The sequence below is a fragment of the Xiphophorus couchianus genome, chromosome 9, assembly GCF_001444195.1.
Source record: "Xiphophorus couchianus chromosome 9, X_couchianus-1.0, whole genome shotgun sequence".
In the NCBI taxonomy this organism is placed as follows: domain Eukaryota; kingdom Metazoa; phylum Chordata; class Actinopteri; order Cyprinodontiformes; family Poeciliidae; genus Xiphophorus; species Xiphophorus couchianus.
The window spans coordinates 23,190,225-23,214,839 of NC_040236.1; the positions used below are offsets into that span (position 1 = coordinate 23,190,225).

The 24,615-nt window shown below is 40.9% G+C and overlaps 1 protein-coding gene across 1 annotated transcript in view; it reads right to left on the minus strand.

Moving 5' to 3' along the window:
- Positions 1-894: 894 nt before the first annotated feature.
- myo7ba (myosin VIIBa) overlaps positions 895-24,615 on the minus strand; it is a 33,861-nt gene continuing 10,140 nt past the window's right edge. Inside the window, exons 15-48 of the mRNA XM_028028826.1 lie at positions 23,887-24,059; positions 23,657-23,797; positions 23,416-23,574; positions 23,244-23,336; positions 22,744-22,838; positions 22,222-22,306; positions 21,915-22,133; positions 20,216-20,428; positions 19,914-20,126; positions 19,674-19,841; positions 18,722-19,021; positions 18,475-18,635; positions 18,232-18,358; positions 17,469-17,588; positions 15,298-15,471; positions 14,076-14,303; positions 13,267-13,434; positions 13,076-13,193; positions 11,596-11,722; positions 10,317-10,483; positions 9,326-9,507; positions 9,112-9,233; positions 8,835-8,989; positions 8,156-8,309; positions 6,623-6,778; positions 5,348-5,453; positions 5,120-5,233; positions 4,464-4,551; positions 4,262-4,368; positions 3,116-3,301; positions 1,856-1,972; positions 1,592-1,675; positions 1,378-1,497; positions 895-1,278 (exon numbers count right to left, since the gene is read on the minus strand). Of these exons, the coding sequence (XP_027884627.1) occupies positions 1,195-1,278; positions 1,378-1,497; positions 1,592-1,675; positions 1,856-1,972; positions 3,116-3,301; positions 4,262-4,368; positions 4,464-4,551; positions 5,120-5,233; positions 5,348-5,453; positions 6,623-6,778; positions 8,156-8,309; positions 8,835-8,989; positions 9,112-9,233; positions 9,326-9,507; positions 10,317-10,483; positions 11,596-11,722; positions 13,076-13,193; positions 13,267-13,434; positions 14,076-14,303; positions 15,298-15,471; positions 17,469-17,588; positions 18,232-18,358; positions 18,475-18,635; positions 18,722-19,021; positions 19,674-19,841; positions 19,914-20,126; positions 20,216-20,428; positions 21,915-22,133; positions 22,222-22,306; positions 22,744-22,838; positions 23,244-23,336; positions 23,416-23,574; positions 23,657-23,797; positions 23,887-24,059 (5,024 nt within the window). The 3' untranslated portion in view covers positions 895-1,194. The remainder of the gene's footprint in view (positions 1,279-1,377; positions 1,498-1,591; positions 1,676-1,855; positions 1,973-3,115; positions 3,302-4,261; positions 4,369-4,463; positions 4,552-5,119; positions 5,234-5,347; positions 5,454-6,622; positions 6,779-8,155; positions 8,310-8,834; positions 8,990-9,111; positions 9,234-9,325; positions 9,508-10,316; positions 10,484-11,595; positions 11,723-13,075; positions 13,194-13,266; positions 13,435-14,075; positions 14,304-15,297; positions 15,472-17,468; positions 17,589-18,231; positions 18,359-18,474; positions 18,636-18,721; positions 19,022-19,673; positions 19,842-19,913; positions 20,127-20,215; positions 20,429-21,914; positions 22,134-22,221; positions 22,307-22,743; positions 22,839-23,243; positions 23,337-23,415; positions 23,575-23,656; positions 23,798-23,886; positions 24,060-24,615) is intronic.

Sequence of the window (24,615 nt, forward strand, 5' to 3'; positions counted from 1 at the left end):
TAATGAAAACAAAGTGGAGAACTGACTACAACCCTGAAAATCATCAAAGCGACACATTAAGTGTTTCTCTTAGAGAACCTCTTCATATCCATTTATGGCTGGAACGAAATCATGCAGTTATTCAACGATTTCCTGGATCACTGGGAAATGACATGAAACGGTGACTAGCTGTGGAGCTGGGGCTCCACACGCTGTGCATTCCAGAACCCGACAGTCAAAAGGTTAGAGTTATCTCCTGCCTCGATGGGACTCAGAAAATGTCTGAGTCCCATCGAGACCCAGATATTCTGATTTGTTTTGGAAACCAGGTGAAATGCTGCCAAAGGGACATCTTCTCGCGTTGCTCTGGCTCTGAACAGAAAGGTGCATCGGTTGATTTAAGAAACATCAACTCAACGGTTTGTTGTCGTGACTGGATCCTCGGTATCAGCTCTTAGTTCCCTGGTGAAACTCAAAGCCTGACTCCTGTCAGCTTCCTGTTTACAGGTTCATCTGTTGCACTAGTGAGTCATACAGTCACGTTTGTTCTGCCACTTAACTGGACCTGCAGTGAAATATGTTGCAGATCGCATTATCAACAAGTCCTATCAAAGCAGAGGCTGAACATGCTAACATAAGCCTAGCACTGAAGCATGAAAACATCATAAACAAGAGCAAAATGTGAGCTTATTGAGGAATGTACCTGCATGTGTTTTCAAGGTTAGATTAAATGACTTTAGAAACAAATAATAAAGCTACGTTGGAGCAGGATTTTCAGGTTGTGCTGTGTGTTTGGACAAAGTATCCATGGCTGCCGATTAAGTCAGACAGGAACAAGCGCAGCATAATTATTTGTAAATTGGGAAAGAAGAACAAGACTACAGTACTAATACAAATCACATAATACTGATGAAATTCAGTGCAATATTTTACTGCATACAGTTGACATATTACAGATTTTAATCACGTATCGGACTGAGTCTCGATGTTTAATCCTAAATAATTCAAGGACAGAAAAACAAAAAGAATCCTGATCAAAACACGCTTAGTTCTAGTAAACACGCAAAGGAACCTGTGCTCCTCGTCTTTGGGTTAGTGACGCAAAACAGAACCTTGCTTCAAATCAAAACTGAGAAACATTTTTATTTTTAAATATGGGACTTTTTGTAGCAAACGACACTGAAATCTTCTAGAAAGGATCCCGACTTCACAGGTTTACATGTTGTAGCGCTGGCCTCTGGTTCTCTCTCTGAGGTACATGCTGACGTAGGAGGTTATCAGGTCGTCCATCTTGTAGCCCTGTTCATAAAAAAGAGAGAGAGAAAAAAAATGCAAAGAATATAAATTCAAACTTTGTTAAAAAAAAAAAAAAAAACTAACTCAAACAAAACAACCTACCAGCGACGTTTCACAGAGGAATTTGTTGCCCTTCACTAAGCTGCCGACGGTCATGTGAAAGTAGGTGCTTCCGCTGCACCAATTAGCTATTTTGTTGTACGGGTGATTTGCCAGGACCTCCTTGTAAAATGAAAATAAAACATCAGTAATTGAAGCTACGCAGAAAAAACGCCCAGCTGAACATTTCTAATCGCAAAGTTTGCTCTTTTGTAACCTTAGTTTTCGGGTGCAGGATTGTGAGTCCAGTTTTGCTGATGGCGATTCGCACAATGTCTGGAAAATCTTGCTCTGACGTTTGCTGTAAAAAGAAAAAAGAAAGAAAGTAAAGACAGAAAAATGTAGGCTGAACTAGTTTTTACGGCTGCAGCGGCTGCTTGCTTTCTGCGGCTAGAGCACAGCGGTGAGAGAAGACGCAGGAGCCACTGAGACCAAGCAGCCCGTCTGAGCAGAGGAGAGACGGAGAGTCTGCAGAACCCACCTTCACTTCAAAGAACGCGCAGCCGAAGGTCGGCCAGCGACACACCGCCTTCAGGAAGGCAACCTTCGCTTCCTCGACGGCCATGCCGCCGTGCTTGTTAAAGAAGGCGACGATGTTCTGCAAGTGGAAGAAATGCAAACATGTAGCAGCATAAAAAAAAAGAGAAACGGGAAGAAAAGAAATTGCCTCGTTTTTTAATGAGGTTAATGGATTCCTCTCCACCCCCACAGGCTGCGGGGTGAGTTCTCATCCTCCTCCATAATGGACATATTGTTTATATATGATCGGCAAAGCAAAGTCTCATTATAAAGAAATGTCACCATCAGCCAAAATCTAACAAAACAATGTTGTATCTCTTATTCTGCCTTTTCACAGAGACCCTTTATAACCTTCTCCTTATTCATGGAGAGATGGGTTTTTTTGTAAACACCAGCCCACTGGTATCAAGCACTTATTAATGAACAGCTTATAAAGTCACAATTCATAATTCTCCACAAAGCACATTACTTACAGTACTTAATTTTGCTTAAAAACGAAGTATTAGAGCGGTTCAAACCCACTAGATCACATGTGTCAAACTCAAGGCGCGAATGTTTTAAATATTGGTAATAACACTTGCCAGTTTTTTCATTTATTTTCTGCAATAATTGCATTGAATTTCCACTAAGAAATGTATTTATTTTTCTTATTCTACATTATTTTCAATCCCACAGGGAACAAAATAACTATCCATCCTCTGTTTTTCCAAAAATGTATGTTCATCTTTATTTTACATTCAAAAATAGAGATAAAAATTGTGGTTCTTTAAAAATTGCAACTAATTTGCTATAGTACATGTATCTAAATGCATAAGATGCCTTTTTATTTTTTGTCCGAAGATTCCTGTGACATTTGCGAGTCTAAATTATAATAATGTTTTTGGTCTGGCCTAAAAGCAAAATGTCTCCTTAATTTTTAAAGGTTGCAGGCGCCTGTTTGTGATTGTAATGAGACAAAAGGTGTAAAAGTTAGAGGGATACAAACAGATATCAAAGATACTTTAACTGCAGATATTAATCTGGAAGCTATGATACCAAAATAACACCAATAAACATTTTCTTTAGTGCCGCCATTGAGGTTTCTAGTTTTACACCGAAAACAACAACAGATAAGAGAAGATCCAGCAGGCTGCATATTCCTCTTTGATGATCTCCGAACTCCTTCACATCCCTGAATCTATCTAAACCATCAACACCCCCACAGCCAGTCTGGTCCTTCTACCTTTTTCCACTCGTTTTCAGACATGGCCTTCAGCTGGTCGGCGGGAACCAGCTCCTTCAACATCTTGGGAATCGTGGGGATCTGGTTTTTGTCACCGTTGACCTTTACCCTGAAGAGCAGAGCGGCAATGTTGACCATTTCCTCCTTGGTACAAACGTGATAGCCTCTCAGGTACTTTGGCAACTCCTGGAAAACAGAGTTGGGGTTTGTTGCGGTAGTTTTACACGCAGTCGTCGTCAGAGTGAAGGTTCATTTTGGCCTCAACGTTCAAATTCCTTGCAGATCGTCTGTGACTCACACTGGGTCAAAACTATACATACGCTCCCAGTAACGTTAGGATTAAAAAATGGGGAGAAACCAAACAATGTTTGCAGCCACTAAACAAGATCCTGGCTGGATGTTGGACCACAAACACAACTTTTAAGCAGATATCATCTCAGAAATTTAAGCAATTTCAAGATGGCTCAATTTTCATATTTATTGGGGAACATTTTCCAGTTGGAATAACCCAACTGTGTTCAAGGTCCAACAATCTGAGATAGGATGTACAGGAGCCACCTCGCTTTGTCAACTAGCTTTGACTTCTGACCGAAGCAGAAGTCAAAGCTAGTTCCAAGAAACTGCCCACCGACTGACCCACCTGGAGGTCCACCTGTCTTCTGGCATTACAACATGTTGGACCTTGAAACCCTCTCTTTGTTTGAATTCTTCATCTCTTTTACCAAAACTTTCCTCAAAAGGTTAAGCCACGTCAAGTCAAATTTATAATCAGCTAATAAACTAATAATTTAGTCTCGTGAGATTTAGTGAGACATCGTCACATTCATCTCCTACATCTGGAGAAAGAGCGGGTCATAAATAACTGAGAACACTGAACTAGTGAGCGACTCCTGCTCAGTGCTGAAACTGTTGCTTCAGAAATTTGACCTTTGAACCCACTTCCCGAGTCAGTAGATAAATAACCGCCTCTGGTCTGTTTTGTTGAGAATATTTGCCAATGTTTTTTCACGCCACCTTCCCAGCTGACATCCTCATTTGAGTGCGAGGCCTGATTGTATTCAAAGCAGACGAGGACAGAATCTTTCCACTGGGTGTAAAAACGAGTTGGATGAAGACGGGAAAGCGGAGCTGCTCACTGAAACGCACCTGAGGGAAATGGAAGATAAGGTCAGCCTCGGTGTCTCTGCCGGGGATTACATTGAACCACAACTTCCTCATGAAGAACACGTGGTAGGAAATGTTGACCGGTCCACCTGCAGCACACAGACAGAGAGAGAGAGAGAGAGGAGTCTGCAGTCAAATGGCGCCGACCATCCAAACCTTCACTCTCTGCACCCTGTGTGGTTACCGTCTTTAATCCTCTTGGCTTGTTTCGACCAGTCGGTGATTTGTCTCAGACTGTCAAAGAAGTAGTCTGTGTCGTTCAAGCTGAGAACCTGAGATTAAATAGAGACGATTAGACAGTTTTAGCCTCATCAGAGAACTTTTTGGTATCTGAAACCGTGTGAATGGTCAGACACTGGAAAACTTTGCAGTGGAAAAGAATTATGAGGATTTCCAAAGAAACACAGACGCCCTCTTTATATCTTGTAACACTCAGGGTCAAAAATAATGGACAAATGTTGACCTTTCTTTTGGTTTTTGATCTAAACTCAAGAGATTAAACCCTAATGTTCAGTCTTGGAATGAAATTTGCCTACAAAAACCATCTACAATGTTCAACTTTGGTTTTTCTTTTTCCAGTTTTTCTCTGTCTGAATCTTCCAGGGTTAATTTTCAAAATGTGAATGACAAGAGAAAAAAAGTCATTTAAATCAGGCAGAACAGTGCTGATCCTTAATAATGTAGTTTCTTGCTTAAACTTATAATTAAAATGGTTTGAAACAAACGCAAGAAAAAGAAAATCTCAATCTTTCTGGAAGCTGCGCTGGGATCACCAAATCTCCATAGCAACCAGGAGTTCACGGAAAACGATCACGAAAGGCGTGAAACTGATGGGCGAACCTTGTCGTGCGTTTTCACAAAGATGCTGAAGCCGTCGGCTGAAGCCAGCTTGAGCTTCTTGGAAATGTTCTGGATGAGATCCCGGATCCTGGTGCTGGTCGCCACCTCAAATATCTGGAGATTGGGAGGAGAGGAATCCTTGTTGACACTATGCTGACAAAGCGGATTTGTTTGGCTTTGACGCGTCTCCGGCGGGGGGAGAGAGAGAGAGAGCGTCCCGCTGCGTACCTCGTCTGTGTCGTTGGGGAAGTAGATTTTGTGGAAGATCTGGGTGCTGTTCTGCTGGATGGCGTCCACCTCCACCTGGTGCGGCGGGAGCTTCCTGGGTTCAATCCTAAACGCAATCATCAAACGTTAATGATATGTTTATGTACTTTTGCACTGATCTGAGTTCATCTGATGGCTTGGTTTCCAATCCCCTCAGCTCCCTTCTAATTTAACTTCCTGTTTCACGTCTCTTGAAAGTTGAGCCTGGAAGATGACGGCATGTGTGACACTAAACGGTAACTTCACCGTTTTTTTGCTGTGAAAATGATTTTTGAAATACTGTGCAGGATTTGGTTATACTATTTATAGAGTTCATGTTGATATGAAATCATTTTGCATTTTGGTAACTCCTTTTGCATTTTTGTAACAACATTTACAAGAAGTACTCTTCTTGTAAATGTTGAAAATGTTATTTGCACTTTAAATATCGACTATGTTAAATTCCTGTCTTTTTGTTGTTGTGTTTTTTTGGAAAGATTACGTGAAGCTATTTAAACTCCCCCCCTCACTCCCACCAACACTCTGTTACGTCAAAAAATAAAGCTTACAAAAAAGTGCAGTTTCGGCTCAACCTTTTGAAAAATCAGTAATTCAAGGCTGAAACAATCAGAAAAAATAAATAAATCGTAACGTCCTGGAGAGACTAATTCTTTGATCTCAAGATGAAGTTCCTGCTAGTCTTCTATGCAAGTATAACATATCAAAATGCTTATTTGTGTAGCAGAATTGAGTCACCACCAAACATATGCATGAAACAGTGTTTACTTTGCTTTATTTTAGTGAGTTTTTTTTTTTTTTTAATCAAAGACATGATGCTGCCACTGCTGTAATTTCTGCTCGCTGATTAAAAGCTGTATTGAAATAATCCGGCCGTTACGGCCTGGCGTCGTCATGCAGACGCCGACTGTAAATATGGTGTATTTATAGTGAGACCATGCAAATGCTGCATTTGGCTGGTCACCCTGGTGCAATGTTGATGCAAGCCATTTGTGTTCACAGCCACCTCACAGGTGCAACAAGTTCCGCATCACATCGCATGTGTTTTTTTTTTGGTTTTTTTCTCAAAGAAAGACAACAGTATAAAAAGCATTTGAGGAACAAAGAAAAACAAGACATGCCAGTTGGACTTTTTCCTCCTCGCGGCAGATTATCAAGCGACAGCAGCCAGGAAGACTGGTGCAGACGGCTGATGACATACAGGGCCAACAGTTTCTGCGTTGGTGGTGCGGGACAAACCTGAGCGAGCTCTGCAGCCGCTGCAGACAGTCGGAGGCCAGCTGCTCTCTGCGCCGGGACTCCACAAACTTCTGGGCGTGTCTCAGGAGGGCCTGGCTGGGCGGGAACAGGCCGCAGCACAGCCACAGCAGCTGCCAGCCCTGCTCTATGCTGAACCTGCAGGCAGAGAGGAGACCTCAGTAGAGAGCGCCCGCCTGGTGTCCGGACCACGCGGCGTCCTGCGGCGGCGTGTTTCACTGGGATTGTACGAGAGGTCGACGCGAAGCAGCGCATGAATACGGCGGAGGGAAAAATAAGAAGAGGCTCGTTTTGCTTAGCGAAAGTCCAGAGCTGGGTCGGACTGGAAGGAGATGGCAGAGTTTGGGTTTTGCTTTGTTTGGGTCTCAACTTTGACTAGGCCATTCCGTCACGTAAAACCGAAACATTCTTGAGGACTTCATTGTAGCTCTGGTTGTATATTTCGACAAGAAGTGTTCACCTCCAGGCTTGGAGAGTCAGAGTCCTCCATGTTTCAGATGCATTTCTGCTCCAACACAGCTAAAAGCACCTTAACCTGACATCATGATGCTGCCACTACTGCTTGATATACGTACAGCATTTTTCAAGTAACTTTGGTCTCTTGTAACCAAAGCAGCTTCACAACATGCTTGCTGTGTCTGCTTCACGGTCTACCTTTCAGTGGTCTTTTCTCATCTCTATAAACAATAAATCAGATAATCGCATGATAAATCAAAACAAACTTATTCATTTCAATTTGTATGATTTATCATTTTTCTCTCTTTCTATCAAAAACTGGATGACAAAAGTCTTCAGTCCGGTGCTTTGGCTTACAGAGACTTCATGATTAATTTTATTTGTCGTTTCTGTTGTTTTCTTTACTTATTTTGGAAATTTAAAATGTCTCCCGGTTCCAGTGTTAAATGTTCATTAGAATTTAAAGTTTATTCATCTTTGAGAATGTCTTCTTGCATTACGATGATATTACTTGAAAATATTATTGTTTATCGCAATTCAGAGACAATTTATTGGCCAGTGAAATTTGTTATCGTGACAGGCCTGCTTGTCACTCCATAAAAAAAATAATTTTTTTTAAAAAAGTAATACTGAAGCCACTTGGGTTTTATTCAGGGGTGTTGGCTGGATACAGATGGATACCGTACTTTTCTGACTTGTTTTTAAAACATGTGCATTCTCATCCTTCCCATTCATTTTTTTGCTGTGTTTTTTGGTTTCTCTCACAAAATCCCTCAGAAAACACACCGAAATGTGAAAAATACAAATGTATGAATACATCCTTTCATATTAATAATAAAAAAGTGAAATATTTTAGTTTAAAAACATGCTAACTATATAGCATATATATATATATATATATATATATATATGTATATATGTATATATATATATACATATATATATATGTATATATATATATATATATATATATATACACAGTATATATAGAGAGATAGATTTAAAAAACAACAGGACGGTGTGACTGGAAGAAAACAGGCAGAAAAAGCGAAGAGCAACCTGTTGTTGTTGCTGGTCATCTGCTTCATGATCTGGCAGTAGATCTCGTCCCTCAGCGCCTCGTGTTTAGTGGGGGGGCTGAAGATCTGGTCAGTGAGCTCCAGGGGGCTCTGCATCTGCCTGGTGGGGTAATCTCCCATGTACTTCAGGATGGGTGAGCCAGAGGTCAAGGACAGATAACGAGAAGCATCACGACCCGAAACCATTTCAATGATTTGATGGTAGAAAGTTGATCTGATGTTTTCCACCAGTAAACATACAGCAGAGGAGTCAGACTAAAAATCTGATGAATGATGCGAGTTGTGCTTTAAGACAGAGTTTGGTAGTAACAATCAGTTACATTTACTAAAGTAACTTTTTGGAAAAAGAAAGTGCATTTAAGAGGATTTTTACTACGAAACTTGAGTAATTTTACTATGAAGTATAGATTCTGTTACTTGAGTAAAATGTCTGGATACTCTACCTACTGTGAGGAATTGTGAATGAAGTTACCTCAAATACACATAAAAGAGTCAAGTCAACATCTCCAGGTGTGTTTTTGATGAACACAAGGGAAAACTCAAAAGAGTCAATTTTACATAACAGAGACCCTCTAAAGCTCTTTAAACCGGCGACAAATCACACAAACACAAGCGCTACTGCAGCTGTTTTTTCCTTCCCAGCTGTGCAGAGAGGATATCAGTGAAGGCCAGGCAGGCTTTGTGGCTGAGCTCCGGGTTGCCCAGCAGGTTCTTGAGGAGAGGCTGTCTGATGGGCTCTCTGGAGTGAGCCCACAGCTTCTCTGGCGCTGCGTTCCTGGAAATCACCTGGCGGTTCAAATCTTTGGTGGGCTGCCTGCAAGACGAAACAAAAGGAATAATAAAAAAAAAAAAACAAGCTTTGATGGAGATATCCGCCTGCTGATGATTGAAAAAGTAAAAAAGCACAGAGCTGTGAAGATAAAGACAGAGACCAACCTGAAGTACTGCAGGGAGAAGTCCTTCAGCGAGGCGGGAGCTACTCTCTCCACGGTGCCCATGTCTTTCCGGTTCGCCTCCACCAGGTTCTTCCTCTGGTTTGGCGACAGGTTGAGGAGGTTCTTTGGGAAAACGAGGAAAAGTTGTTTTAGGAAACATTTGAACTGAGGGACAATAGAAAAAAATAACAGAAGCTCTGATGAGCGGTCGGTACCAAGACTTCGTTGCTGGGTTTGCTGAGCGTGGGCAGGATAAAGATGGACTCCATGGAGACCGCGCCGGTCTTTTTGGTGCTGCTGCTTTGACCCTTGATCCAGCCGCGCTGCTTGGAAAATTCCTCATCCTTGATGAGAATCAGCAGCTCTCCTCTTTTAAAGCTCAGGATGGTGGGATCATCTGGGGAGGAGGAGGAGGAGGAGGAAGAGAGTCAAGAACAGACGTTTTCCTATTTTCGCCCAGCAAATAATCCATTGAATTGAATTTTTTTATTTCATTTTTGGGTTTTTGAACATTTTAGGAAAAATCTGGGATTGTTTTTTTGTCAACAATTCTCTCATTGGGTTTCTGTAACTAAGAGATGAGAGAATGCCCAAGGCGGCCATCTTGTTTTGCGACTTCAATTTATTTGGACTTTGAATTCAGGTCAACTCTACAACAAAATGTCATGGTTAGGCTAAGATTTTTTTTTTAACAAAAATAAAGTCCAAATGTTAAAAGAGTACAGCGATATTAATACAAGAACAAAGTTTTAATGTACATAAAGTCAAGAGAATATGAGAATAAAGTCTTGATACCTGAATAAAGTCATAATATTGGCAGAATGAAACTAGTAATTTTAACAAAAATTCTAATATGAAAAACAAAAAATTGTTATCCTTTTTTTCTCCTAGACCTAATTTTAAGACATTCTGGAAAAAATACTTCTTTAATTTGCTAATATTAAAGTTATATTCCCGAAATGAAACTGGCCGACCTCCAACTCATAGGACAGATGATTGAAAATAAAAGCCACTTTTTAACAATATTGTCTGTCACTTGTAATTTCCTTTTTTTTTTTTTTTTTTTTTACAAAAGAAACCAAGAAAAAAAACCCAATTAAATTGGATCTCGAATGAAAACAATTGTAGACTATATTCTTAAATCATTATCGCCAGGCCTTATTTAAAAAGAACTGTGTAAAACTCCAGAGGAGCCGGCGCTCGGACCTTGGCTGCTGACTTCTCTCAGCGCCACGGCGTACTTGGAGCGCTCCGTCAGTCCGCTGAGGAACATGGTGATCAGCTCGGACATGTCTTCAGCAAAACATCCGCTCAGGGTGAAGTCTCCTTTCAGCGTCAGCAGACACACGGCGTGGCCCGAGGTTTTACCCTCCCTGAGCAACAACAACAGAGAGACACGGCTACCACAAGGACTGAAGCAAGACCTGAGGAGATTAAAACTCCAAAACATCTACAGCTAAAAAATACTGCCTACTAATCTGTTAATTGTTTAATAAATGGATAGCTTTAAAAGTGCTTAATGAGTTTTTTTTTTTGTTTTTTTTCCAGAATTTGAACCCAGTGAAGCTAAAAATGCCGCTTGAGTTCCGAGTAAAACATGCTTACAGGTAAAGAGTTTTTCATCTTAAACTCAAAATGCATATTTTTGTACAGTTTTGCCCTAATTCCTTCTGAGTGTGATATTCTTTCAGCAAAAGAACTTTCTTTGAATCCGTATACTCTGATTAACAATTAATCGATTACTAAATTAGTTGACGATTATTTCAGTAACCAATTAATCACAACTAATTCAACTCATCACAACTAACTCGATTAATCGTTTCCGCCTTGGTTATGATTTTCAGTGCTTTAAACTTGATACAATGTTCTAACTATGAGTGAAACTCTTATTTTGTAAAGTAAGACAGGAAGTACAGTAGTTCTTTAGTTGCCTGTTGTGTTGACAGAATCAACTAATATGGATTCATCACAAGGCAAGCTGGGCATGTAGGAATGACTTGTAAGCAGTGTGGGAACTGGCTAACCGTTAGCCGCTAACAATGCTAACCTTTGTAGCTTCCCATCAGTATAAAATTAAAGGGCTATTTCACAAAGATGTAAGAACGTACACAAACTTTACTGGCATCACACCAAACCGTTCTCATAATTCCTGTCTAGCTTTTCAAATGTTTCCACTGCTATGCCGACGGTTCATCTCTGCTAAGGAGCTACAGGTCCAAAACCCCATCAACAGGATCTCTACCAAATATAAGTCAAGACTCAAAAATATCACTTCTACTCAGAAGAACCATGTTGGTTAAATTAAAAGATTACATTAAAGCCTAAACTGGGAACTAATAATTTTGGGCTTAACTGTAAAGACCGGCCAAACCTGGATTGGTTGTTCTACATGCATTACGAGTCGGATGATTCACCCATTTCACATTTCCTTCAGCGTGTCCGCTCCTGTTTCAGATCGTCCTAGCTGAGGAAGAAGCGTCTCTACCTGACGGTGTTGACTCCTGTCACTTCTGGGAAGGACAGTTCCAGCAGCCTCTTCTCCCTCTCATCCAGGAACGTGATGCCGGTCCAGTTTATGGCCACAATGAATTTACTCTTTGGCAACGGGGGACCTGGAGACATAAACACAGGACACATTCAAGAGTGATCCACATTATAGAGCCCTAGATCCTTCTGTCACATGAAAAGAAACTAAACTAAGCACCCAAATTATATTACTATCATCAGTAAGTAAATGAATTCATTAATGATCCATCTGAGCTGTTATCTCAGGCTGGAGTCATTAAACATCCAACTTGAATGAATTGGAAAAACAAGACTTGGGTGTGTCTATATCTACACAGTGCCTAAATTTGTTTTAATCATAAGTTCCTAAATTAATCCTGCAGACAGTTAAAGAAACACTTTCATTCTAGACTTGAAGTCAAGTAGCACTAAAAGAGGAAGTGAAGTTCATTTGCATGGAGCTCAAAATATATTTTTTGACACTTTTGCTGTGAGCTGATGTAACACTTTCCACTTTCACAATGCAGTAACGCTAAGCGACGGCGTCAGTGCTGTACAACCTCTGATCACCTGAACAGGACGGACTTTGAAAAGGAGAAAACATAACTAAGAATGTGTCACTTTTAGATACCAACATTGCTGAGGCCATAAAAACGGACACGTTTATAACCTCTTTCATTTCTAGTTTTACCTGGCTTCACCTGACAAAATGCCAGATTATTCTGAGAGCCTACTGCAGGTGGCAACTCCTGTAAAGGTAAATGTAATTGTATTTATATAGCACATTTTCAGCAGCAAGGCAATACAAAGTGCTTTACAGGAATTAAAAGGAAATGCAAACAAAATAACAAACCAAAGGAAAGAGCAAGAGAAGAAAAATAATCTAATGTTGATCTAATGTATGTAAGGTAGGTGCTCCTGTTCAGGTTTGCTAAGTATCATCTGGCCTAATTCCTTTTCTGGTTTGGAAGAATAGGAGTCTAAAAAGTAGTTGCTAAGGTAGTTATCTGGATTCTAAGTTCTAATCCCTGTTCTGGTTGCTAAATAAGTGTAAGTTAGTATCCTCTGGACGTCTGGGATGTTAGATAAGTATAAGTATTCTCTAGACTTTCTAAGTGTGCTCTAAATGTGTAAAAGTAATGAGTACTCCACAGTTTCTAAGTAATAATAAAAACTAAATGTTCCTGCTCTGGAAGAATTTTTTTTCCGGATTCTAAGTTCGTTCTAATTCCCTTTTTGAGTTGCAATACTAGGAATCTCTCTGCATAATAACCCAGAAGTATTATATACATATATAAAATACTTCTGGTAGCCTGTAAAACTCCCTTGGAGAGTTGAAACACTTTATTTCACTATTTTACTCTCTCAAGCTATTTTTATTGTGTTTGTATTGAAATAAGGAGACCTGGAGACTCGACGAAGATCACATTTTGAAAAACTAATGACAAAGGTTGTCCTACCCGACTGCTTGGTGACCTCAAAGAACCTGGAGAAGAACATGGGCCACTTCTCTTTGGAGTAGTCAACCACCTCCGCCTTCACCAGGTCCGCTTTTTGTCCAGAACTCAGGAAGGTGCTCTGGAATGATTGGTGTCCATTAACAGCTGCTGGGGGATTTGTTATTTTCATTGCTTATCATGAGGATCCCAACCTGAGCGTGAGCGGCGTGGATCATCTGAACCAGTTTGGGTTCTGACTTGGCCTCCAGCAGAGAGTTCTTGATGCAGTCCTTCACAGTCTCCTTCACGTTCTCTGGGCGGCTGTCTGAGCCGTGCTGGATGTACAGGTGCTTAGCAGCGAGCTCGATGATGTCGTCCTCCTGTGGAGATGGGACAACAACAAAAAAACCAACAACAACTCAGTGTTGAGGCAAAACTTTGGAGAAATAAAGATGCACCGATCGAATATCTAGATTCAAGATGGATCTTTGTGCTCTGAGTGACACCGTTCTTTATTTATTTTACATTATATTTAGAATTCCTAGTTGCTCTTTCTGAACCATTTGAAAGGTTTGTTGCAGTTTAATTTTTACTGGTTTGACTAAAGTGGTCAAATTACTGTTTTTGTCAGTTTCTTTATTATTTATTTTCCATTTTTGTTATTCTCCTAACTGCACTGACTGAAGAGCTGAGCTCTTTTTGCACCTTGTGACGCTATTGGTGTATTCTAGTTCTTTATCTTTTTGAAAAAAAAATGGAGTGTCTTATGTTTTAACCATTTTTAAATGAACATTATGATAGTTTTATTAATGATGATAGATGATTATTTCCATAATCAATTCAACTGATTAATCATTTCAGTCCTAGAGAAAAAATAATAAGTATGAACTCAAACCCTCATTTCTGTTTTTCTAAAAACTCACTCTGGAAAGAATGGTTGATCTCATCAAAAGCCCCAAATGAGTATAACATCCATGCCAATGATGAGTGTATGTAAGTATTACATTACAACAGAGCCCACCTTTTCGGTCTGGTACTCTCCAAACTTCAGACCGTGGATGATCTGCCTGTAGATGAGGTCAGTGCTGATCTTGTCCTCCTTGCAGTCGTGCCAGGGGGTGAAGACCTCCTTTCGGAAGATGAGACGCCAGGGAGCGTGCTGCTCCTGGCCGCCCCTCCTCTTCACCTCCTGCTCGCACTGGGAGATGGCGTCCATCACGTGCTCCCGGCCGCTCCCCAGAGCCCACACCTTCAGCAGGAGTCACCAATAAATCAGTAACTAAAATCAATCCTATTTTATCTGCTCAGCAGTCATACAGAGGTGGAAAAATGTTTTTTTTTTTTTTTTAAAGTGGGGACCTCAGAAAACTTAAGGGAAAATTTGAAAAAAAAAAATTCTAATAAAAAAAAAAAAATCTAAATTTTTTTCAATCATAATATCTAATATACAGTATGTTTCAATGATTAATATAAAGGATAAGTTTAGAATATTTATTGACATAATCAACATTCTGTTTGGCTGCCAGTCAAATTTATCAAGCTGCTTCACTTCTCAAGCCAGCATAGTTTAGCTAACTAAAAGTCAAACGGTATGGAGGTAGCATTAATGTTAAACGAATGTAATAATTATTGAGAATGGAGAATAAAAGTGAGAAAAGCATTCTAAAAGTTGATGTTTCTTTACATATTCTGTAGCATTGCCTGTTCATTTCCAAAGAGGGGCCCCAGCCGGTGGCTAATGCTGTCTGAGGGGCCGTAGCATGGAAGATATCGGGAACAGCTGGCTCAGAACACTGGCTAATTTTTCTAGCCACATTATTAGCCTGTTTAGCTTAGCATAGCTTAACTGTACACAACTCTATTACTAGCGCCGTTGTGCTAACTCTATTCAACTTATCAACTTACAGTCAAAATTATTGAACCATTATACACTAAAAATTGCAAACAACTGTTTAACTATCCCTTTTTATGCTTTTTTTTCTTATCATTAAACATTATATACATCAAACTGCCAATTGGCCTAGAGAAGGAAATTAGCCACTTGGCTAAAAGCTTATGTACTTATATGCTAAGGTTTAATATGTAATGATCCATTTAAAAGAAAAACTTAAAACAACAATAAATTAAATATTAATTACAGTTGTAAGACAACAAAAGGAACATTTCTGGCATAAAACCCTAATCTACGTATGATACAATATGAACAAACTGATTGGCAGCTCTGATACCCCAGATTCGTTTACCTTTTCATACATGGCTACGTAGAGAGAGAAGCCAAACGTGTCATTTAGCTTGATTTTATTGGACACAAGTTGGCAGACTTCTTTGGATGTAGTTGCAGAGTCGACAGGAAGGTTAATGGATCGTCCATCCAGCAGCGCCACAGACACCAACATGGGCTTCTTTGTCTTGGTTGCCTACAAGATAGCACAGAAATGACCAATGGAAATCAATCACACAAGTTTCCTGAAAATCCTTTACAAATGACATGGCATTTGTAAAAAAAATATATGAACATATGCAAATGGATTTTAGAAATCCAGAAATATCCAGAAATATGCATCCTTGAGATTATAAATGTTAAAAAAAAAACAACTAAAGTGAAAGAAATCTTCCTGGTTGGGTCTACAGCAGAGGTAAATGTTTTTAATTATAAAGAAAGTAAAAAATTGTTATTGTTTACATCTGGAAATGTCGCATGCGCACAACACTGGAGGACAAAGAGGACCATTCTTTTACTTTCCGTGGTAGAACAATTTAGTTTATCAAAATGAAACCTAGACATGTAGGTATTTTTAATCCAGTGCAGCGCGCAACAAGTGATCATTTGAACACAACGGTAGTTGACTTGCTAATTTAAACTCCTCCTCTACCTGATCTGCCAGAGTTGTTGTGGGTTGACTTTTTCTTTTTGTTACTGAACCAAAACACCAAATTCTGCATCACATCTAAATGTTAAGGCTGTCAAAGTCAAGCTAGCATAGCAGACCTATTTCCTTCTCCCTTGCTAATTTTTTTCAAAATCACAATTTTTCAAAGATGTTATCTAGTTGCCATAGTGTTGACAATTAGTATTAAAAACAGTGCGTTCTTTTATATATCATGTGTACATTTAAGATTTAAAGCAATACGTTGACAACTTGTCAGCTAAACCAATGGTAATATTGTCAGAAAGCAGCTTTTTGCCCTCTAGCAGGGAGCTGAGGGGTGGGATGTGGCGTGATGTTACATCTCAACATGTGTATACTGTATGTCAATGAAAACATAAACCCCTCCCTCAATTGGATGTCAGATGAGCAACAAACGTAAGCAGGTGAACATGTTTCTACTGTACTTAGCGAATGGACTGCATTTATTTAGCACTTTGCTAATCACATAGTTCTTTCACCCCTGGAGAACATGAACACCTACACCCGTTTGCTCTTCCTAGACTTCAGTTCAACACATCAGTGAGAATCTCACCCAACATACAGCATATTACTGGGAAGGGTCAGTGACATCCCAGTAAGGGAAGGTGAGTAAATTCAAAATGTCATCCCAATTCCTCACAAACCTTTACGGGTCAACGGTGAAGAGAATCCAGAGAAACGCCATCCTGATGTGATTTGGGAACAGGAAAGTTCTCCATGGTGTCATTAAAATAGAGTTTACTGGTGGATCCTCTCTCCCCTCGCTACAGGATATTTATATCAGCCGGGTCACGCAGAGAGCTAAACACATCAGAGACCGAACTCAGCCACAGCACTCATTGTTCTCACTTCTGCCTTAAAGCGGATGTTACTGACGTAGGAAAGCGAGAACTGACAGGTTAAAAAACTGCTTTTATCCCCAGACTATCAGGCTTTCAAACCCAACGCAGTTTAAGTGTTTGAAGTTTTTAATTTTGCGTGACTTTCTATTCTTTTTTATTTGTTTTAACAATAATGAGGGGAAATTGTGGAGTAAAAATTTCATTGCTGGGTTTGTTTTTGAGTTTAGTAAAGTTATTTCTATTTGTGTTCTTCTCACTGAGTCACAGTCATTAACAACACAGGTTTTCTGAATTGTAGGGTTTTTCACTTGGGTCACATGCAACTTTGAAATTTGGGACATTTTGAATACAATCCCCTAATAAATATGTGCGTTTGCACAAAATGTGTTAAATTTTATTTCCAATCACCTTAATATAAAACTTGTCATCTACTGTACATTAAGTTGTTGATGAACTAAAAAAAAAAAAAAAAACTCGTGCAAAAGGACTACGATGCAAATGATTGACGTTTTTCTTTATGAATAAAAACAAAACTGTTTAAGGGAAACAGTCAAATATTCTCTTAGATCTAATTTTAGTCATGTAGGGAAGCAAAAATATATTGTTTAAACGTAATACACTTTTAAATCCTCCACAAAATTACAAAAAAAAACATATCAGTACCTGCAGCTCTAGCCAGGCTGGAGGCTCTCCTCTGGCTCCGTTTGACATGGTGCGCCGCAGCCTCTCGGCTAAGTGGGAAGGAAACCCTCCAGGAGCAAAACGGATAAAACTTTGAAGGTACTGACGAGGAAAAAAGACAACAGAGAGTCAATAAGACATTGTTGTTCAGCTGTGGTGACATTTAAAGCTGAGGCATCGAACTTTTACAACAAACAAACAAGTGATTTTCACGTATTAGTTAAAACTGTCACCATGTTGTCACAGTGTGTTGCTGCTAAAGGCTGAGCTCCTTCACCTCGTCCCAGTGCTGCTGTAACCCGTCTGATGAAATGCACCGCTCCCGGTCTTACCGCTGTCAATCAAGCTTGAGTACGCACTGCTAAACGTGCTAATGGCAGAGAAACAACTCACCATTACAGACAAACTGTTTGTCTGCAGACGTTGGTGGACATGCTAATGTTCATGGCTAGCATTCATGGCTATGCTATCAGGAAAAAGCTTTAGCGTAGCAGAGAGCAAGAGAGAGGGTGATTGACAGCGCAAAGACCGTCGAAGAGAGGCTCTTATTTGTTGTTTCTGACTGAGTGGAGTATTTCTGTAGATGACAGCGGGAGCACTGGGAGAAGGCAAGGGAACTTGCTATCTGTCTCTTACTGTCACTATGTTGTGACAGTAAGAGACAAATGGCCAAATAGTTATCTTTTTTTTTTTTTTAAAGGCACATGCTGCAGCTTTAAGCAGTCGGCCTACTCGTGTTCCTTACTTTTAAGAAGCGCTCACTGGGAGGAAACACGCCCAGGCAGAGGGACAGCAGGATCCACCCACGGAAGTAGCTGTTCCTGTTGTTATTTTCATAAAGTTGTTTGCAGATCTGACAGTAAATCTCATCTCTGTGTTGGAGACACACACACACACACACACAGACACACATTAATTTTATCAGTTCTCCAGAAGGAGCAATTTCAAATCAGACGTCCTGGGACGCAAAGAGGCAAACAGCTGGAACCTCAGGTCAGGCCTGATGATGCCGTATCCCACGATATAGTGGACTTTTTCAAGAGACGTCAGGGGCCTGTCCAGGGTGGGCCCTTCTCCGATCATGACGTTACTGTCCTCACTCACAGTCTGCAGTGTGGTGGGCTTGGACACCTCCGTCAGGTCATCGGACTGAAAGAAATGAAGATGAAACAGGAGTTAGCGCGTCCATGACGACCGTCGGATGAAACGCCTCACCTTCTGGCTTCTGGCCTCACCTCCTCCATGATGATGGAGGGCTTCCTCATGTTCGACACGGGCCGTACGTTCACACTTCCTTTATCGGGGAGGACTTTTTTGTTTCTGGACAGCAGGTCGGTGAACGTGGATCCCTTTCTCGCTCGCGGGCTGCCTTCGGGCGCAGTGTACGACTTCAGGTTTGGGACTGTGTCGGTGGGCACCGTGGAGGGCTTCCTGTTTTTTGACAGGAGGTCTGTGAAGATCGATCCCTTTCTCTTCTGGTCCGGCTCCTCTGCGATGACAGCGGGTTCTGCCTCTTTGTTTTTCCTCAGCACTCTCTGAAAATGAGCAAATTTCAAATATTTATTTGAACATTAACCATTTTATAGTGCAACCAAGTAACTATGATACCTTCAGTTGCTGTATATATCAAATAGGACTTAAAAGAAATTTGATTTCGTATTTAACACCTTGAAATTGGGCCTCTGTCTCTTTAAAAGCTCCTGCTATCTCTGAAACTCCACCTTCAGGTAGCCATCACAACATGGCTCCTCTATTAACCCTTCAGCAGCATTTTTACCAGCATTTCACCATGAAGAAAGTCTTGTAATGAGCTCAGCAGATGTGCAGTTCCACCAGCTGTTTGCTAATTGCTGCTGGCTAGTCTGAAGGAGCTGAGTGGGGGATTCACAGTGGGCAGCTCTGTGAAGCAGAAGCTTGGAAACTGCAACGGTCAGGATGAGTTGAGCCTCTAATAAGGCGTTGCTACGTCGACCAAGGTGTTTTGGACAGCTGAATGGTTGCCACGGAGATTAAAGGATTTCTCAAACATTGATGAAAGAATCAAAGCAACACTCCAGGTATGTTTTTGATAAAATAACAACATTATAAAAAGTTGTAAAGCTCAAAAAATACAACGTTACCTAATACTGCCCCTTTAAAAAAAGCGAAACCTTTCCAAATTCTTCGCCTTCCTGGAGGGAAACGTACCTGATCCAGGCCCACCATGTGGCTCAGACGTCTATCCTGCCTGGAGATCAGGTCCTGCGGGACGTACCGATCCCGGATGGCGCTCCCCTGCTGAAGCCTGCTCATTCTCTTCGGCTCGGGAAGATCTCCCAGAAATCTCAGAATGATCCACCACACCGTCAGCGAAGCCTGGCGAAAACGTGACAAACTTCAGCGACAGGCAACCAGGCTGAAACAAGTGAAACGCAGACGTTTCAGCACCATGACATCTCCTTCGTCCTCATGGTAGAGCAGCGGCTGCTGAAGCCTCTGCCGGATGTAGGTGGGCGTGGCCGCTCCCTGGAAGTGAATGGAGGCGAATTTGGAGAACGAGTACTGATCCAGGTCGTCGTAGTCCTCCTCGGGAAGCTCGTCCTCCAAGGGAATCTCGTCGATGTCGATCTCCTCGATTATGGTCCGTTTTCCTTCAATGTTCTGTAAACAAAAAAAAGCAACAACACATGAATCGTGATCAAACTGACCCACCTTGGCTTGAGAAGAGAGCAACCGTCGAGAGTCTGAACCTCGAATCCGACGGGAGCCTGGCCCTCCTGCCCTCCGACCACCATGTTGGGCAGGAAGCCGAAGATGTCGTCCACCATCTCCTGGTCACTCATGTTGGCAGCCTGCGCTCTGGCCTCCGTCTCTCTCTTCTGCCTCAGCACTTCTTCCAAGTGCTTCTGTTTGGCCAAAATGGCCCGCCGTTCTTCTTCCCTCTCTTTAGCAGAGAGGTGCATCTAAAAGAACGGGAGGCACAGGATCAACAACCTGACAGAGAAACATCGTCTTTTTCAGTTAAATTTCTAAATCCAACGCAGACTGACAAGGATGGAACCTCAGTATCGCTTTAAATATGCATAAAGGGAGAATCATGGAGGTTCAGATCTTCAATTCAGATCTATCATTGGGCCTTTCTGTGTCAGATGTCAGTGTTGAACCAATGAATTCATTAGATTTTCTTTGGATACTTCAGGTTTACATACAAAGTTCTTAAACATATTAAAAAGAAAATTATACCGTACAGGCTAAAATATTTGCTTCAACATCCCAAGTTGTACCTCATTTGCAGGCTTCTTATAACCATCTATGGACGTCTTGCATAATTCTGTTGGATATTTATCTCTTCTGCCTACAGAATTGGTGGAGTTGATTTAGGTTTGTTGTTTTTGGGGGTTTTTGCCACAGACTCAATATTAGGTCGAGCTGTTCGAATTTAAATTTTTGTTTCATCCATTCTAAAAGCAGCTTTGATGTTTGTTCAACAACAGACAGAAACACCTAATTCTGTCCACGTTTAAGACATCTTGCTGTTGATTTGAGGCCAATTAAGTTGAAGAATTTTGAGGTCGTCTTTCCTTCTGTGCGTGTCTCGTGCGGCTTAAGTCACTGCTTACGCTGCAGAGATCGACTGGAGAAATGTTCCCGTACTTCAGAACTTTGGCTGAAGCGGTGTTTGTAATTCCAGTCTCAAGTGCAGAGCATGAAATCAAAAACCCTGAGACGTTTCATTATGCACAAGCAGGTGAACAACTCAGGTCCATGCGGACCAGTTGAAGGTGGAAGACCTGTGTAATGTAATGTAAGTGAAATCGTTTCATTTAATTGTTTATATGTAGTTCCTGTGGCCACGGTCAGTGGTTTTTGTCACTACAAAGAAAAAGCTACATGCCTTCATTTGATTGATGTGTGACGGCAGGATGTGGATTCCCTGTTCAGCTTGTTGAATAATAGTTCAACTGTAAAATTATCATTTCAAAAATGGACCGTGGGACGACGTTTTTGACACAGCCAGTGAAAATGAAGGAAAACAAAAACATCCGACATCTAGATATGTGGAATTGTTTAAAGTAATGATCCTGGAACCTGCAGTTGTTTAGAAACGGATCCATAAGCCGCTCCCAACATGCGCAAACCATAATTCCATATTCATAATCTTCTCTGATCTGTAGTGAGTTGATTTCACTATTGTTCTGAATGTTGGTCAGTCCTGTTAAGTCCTATACATGCTAGCAAAAAAAAAAAAAGTCTCTGGCAGTCAATCGTGATGATTTATAAGAAGATAGCAGGTCTTGGATTTATCAACATTTAGGATTTAAGTGTATGAATTAAACTGGGTAAGCCTGAATATATGAAAAAAAAAAGTTGATTTAAAGTTTTACATCAAAGTCCTGCTTCTTCTTCCCTGCAAGAAGATAAAGTTCGGGTTCTTTAACTTGAGCTTACGTCTCTCTTCATCTTTCCGATGCGTCTTCTTGCCAGCATGCCCCTGGTGTGGGCCTGCAGCAGGATCACTGCATCTCTCTTGTGCTTCCACTCCTTCCTGGCCAGGTAACCTCTGACCTGCGTCTGCAGCACCAGCGCAGCGACCCGCTGCCTCTTGTAGTTGAGGTGGATGTGACGGGAGCGAGCGATAGCCTGAAGCCTCGCGAAGCCCAGCTGCACCTGAAACCAGAGCAGGACTGGAGGTTTAACGGACGCTGTATGGCAGCGAATACATCTGTCATTAATGATACTTCAGAAAGCAACCCACCACTCTGTACAGCTTCCTGCCTTTGTAGCCTCTCCAATATTTCTGAATGACGAGGGCAGCCGACCTTTTCCTCACAAATTCTTTCCTTTAGAGGGTATGAAGCAACGTACAACTGCAATTAGGCCCAATTAGGCCCATCACAATAAACTTTGTACAATAAATTGACCCAGTAATTATTGCGATAAACGATGATATTGTTGCTGAGACATTTTCATACGAATAAGTGGAGTTTTTTTTTTTTTACAAAATTCAAGTTTAACACTGGAACTGCAAAATATTATAAATATCCAAAATAAACAAAACAATCAAAACAATTGAAAGAAAACAGAAATAAAACCGAAACCATAAATAAAACTGATCACGACGTCTCTGTAAAAAAAAATTAATCATCAGAACAGAGTGCATTGAGCTCATTTTTATTTATCATGCAATGAATTGGTTAACTGCTTATTGCAACAGGCTAAACAATCATAAAATCACACATACACAAAAGAAAACAATCTGTACGGATTTCTCTCATACCTGAATTTGTATCCTCTCAGGACTTTTTGGATCAGAAGAGCTTTTACATTTAACTCCTTTATTCGCTCCAGTTCCAGCATGGTGTCATGGAAGTCCTATGAGAAAACAGCAACATTATATATATATATATAATTTTTTGTCATGGGGCCCAAGATTCCTGGCAGCGCATACAATGTTTATTGCCAAAACATTATATGCATTTCTATTGCAGAACAGGTCTTAAATTTAATACATAATGGTCTTAAAATGTCTTACTTGTCTGGACAGATGTCACTTGGATCATTTTGTACTAAACAGATTCATTTGAGATTTGTGGCCTTTAGCATTTCAATACCATCTTTAACTTACAACCACATTATACTCAAAAACAGAAGTATTCTGCATCAATTAACAAATGTTTTTAAAGCGTATTGACTTAAAACTTGAAAAATGTGATTCTTAGTTTACTGAAATAACTTGTTAAACTAAACCCATCCATCCGTGCAAATTTAAGGATTCACCTTGAGGAAAATCTTTGTCTTGCCCATCTTCCAGTCGCCTTCTCTAGCAAGGACTCTCTTACAGATGCTCTCACAGCAAGTCTCCTGATTTTCCTGTTTCACAGCACAAACATGGTCTTGTATTAAAAGGCGAAACGGGTCGAGTGGAGAATTTCAACATGGCCCAACTCACGGTTTTGGGGTCACAGACGGAGGTCCTCAGGAGGACGCGGTAGCGGTCCAGGAACTCGCTGAAGGTGTACCGGACCGGGTAGCCGGCCTTCCGGATCCTGATGGTCTCCATCATGCCGGAGTAACGCAGCTGCCGTATGCACAGCTCTCTGTCAAACAGCTGACACAACAGAGTTGTTTTACTAACAGTGAACGGGTCGGTTACCGCCGCAGAGGTCCCTTCGGGTCCAGGCTCGGCTCACCATGGGCTTCTTGAAGTCGTTGGGTTTGATGCAGCGGATGAAGAAAGGCTGACACACGGTCAGGGTCTTCATGAGGGAATCCAGGGACTGACGGAACTGGCCGGACAGAGTCGGAACGCGCTTCTTGCCGTCGGAGGCTTGCTGTGAGGCCAACAGCGAAAGTCGCACATGCGAAAATGAGCTGCATGCTAAAGGAGCTTTGCTACTTTTACTTGGCCGTGTTTTTTTACCCGCAGGCTGTTTCTGGGCGTGTTGATGATCAGCTTGGGGTTGACGCTCTTGACCACGTTGGAGTTGGATGTCAGCTCGGCTTTGAAGGCCTGTTTGAGGAGTTTGTTGGTTGACGTGTCCACCAGCTGGATCAGGTCCGAACTCAGAGTGTCACGGTTCTTCTCGAGAAAACCTAGAAGGTGGGACAGTAAAACCGCGGTACAGGTTACACAGATTTAGAACATACAGAGAGATTTTGTATTTTGTGCTTTTTCTGCTGTTCCAATAATTAATAATAACAACAACATATTAAAAAAAAGAATATGCTTTTTTAGACATTGTTGTCATTTTATTTCTCAAAAAAGTTTCAAGAGACGCAAAACAAACATCCTGTATTGTAATTACACAAAGCAAGTTTTTCAGGACAAAAGAAATTGCAAATTTTTTATGTTGTCAAAGAATAACTATTCCTAAGTGAGTCATTAAGCAGAACTGTAGCGGTATAATTAAGTTTCTTTTGTATTTTATGAAAGTAAGGCAAAAATAATTAAGAAACTGCAACAAAAAAAAACAACATACAGACATGATGCACTAGTATAAGTTCTCTTATAGCTTATCTCGACTCCCGACGATGTGTATCTCATTATTTCGTGAACGTGCTGTTATGGAAGTTTAACGTTATTGCAGAGAGATAAATACTCGTATTAGCTAGTACGGCTAAAAGCAGTTAGCAGATCTCTTAGGTGGTT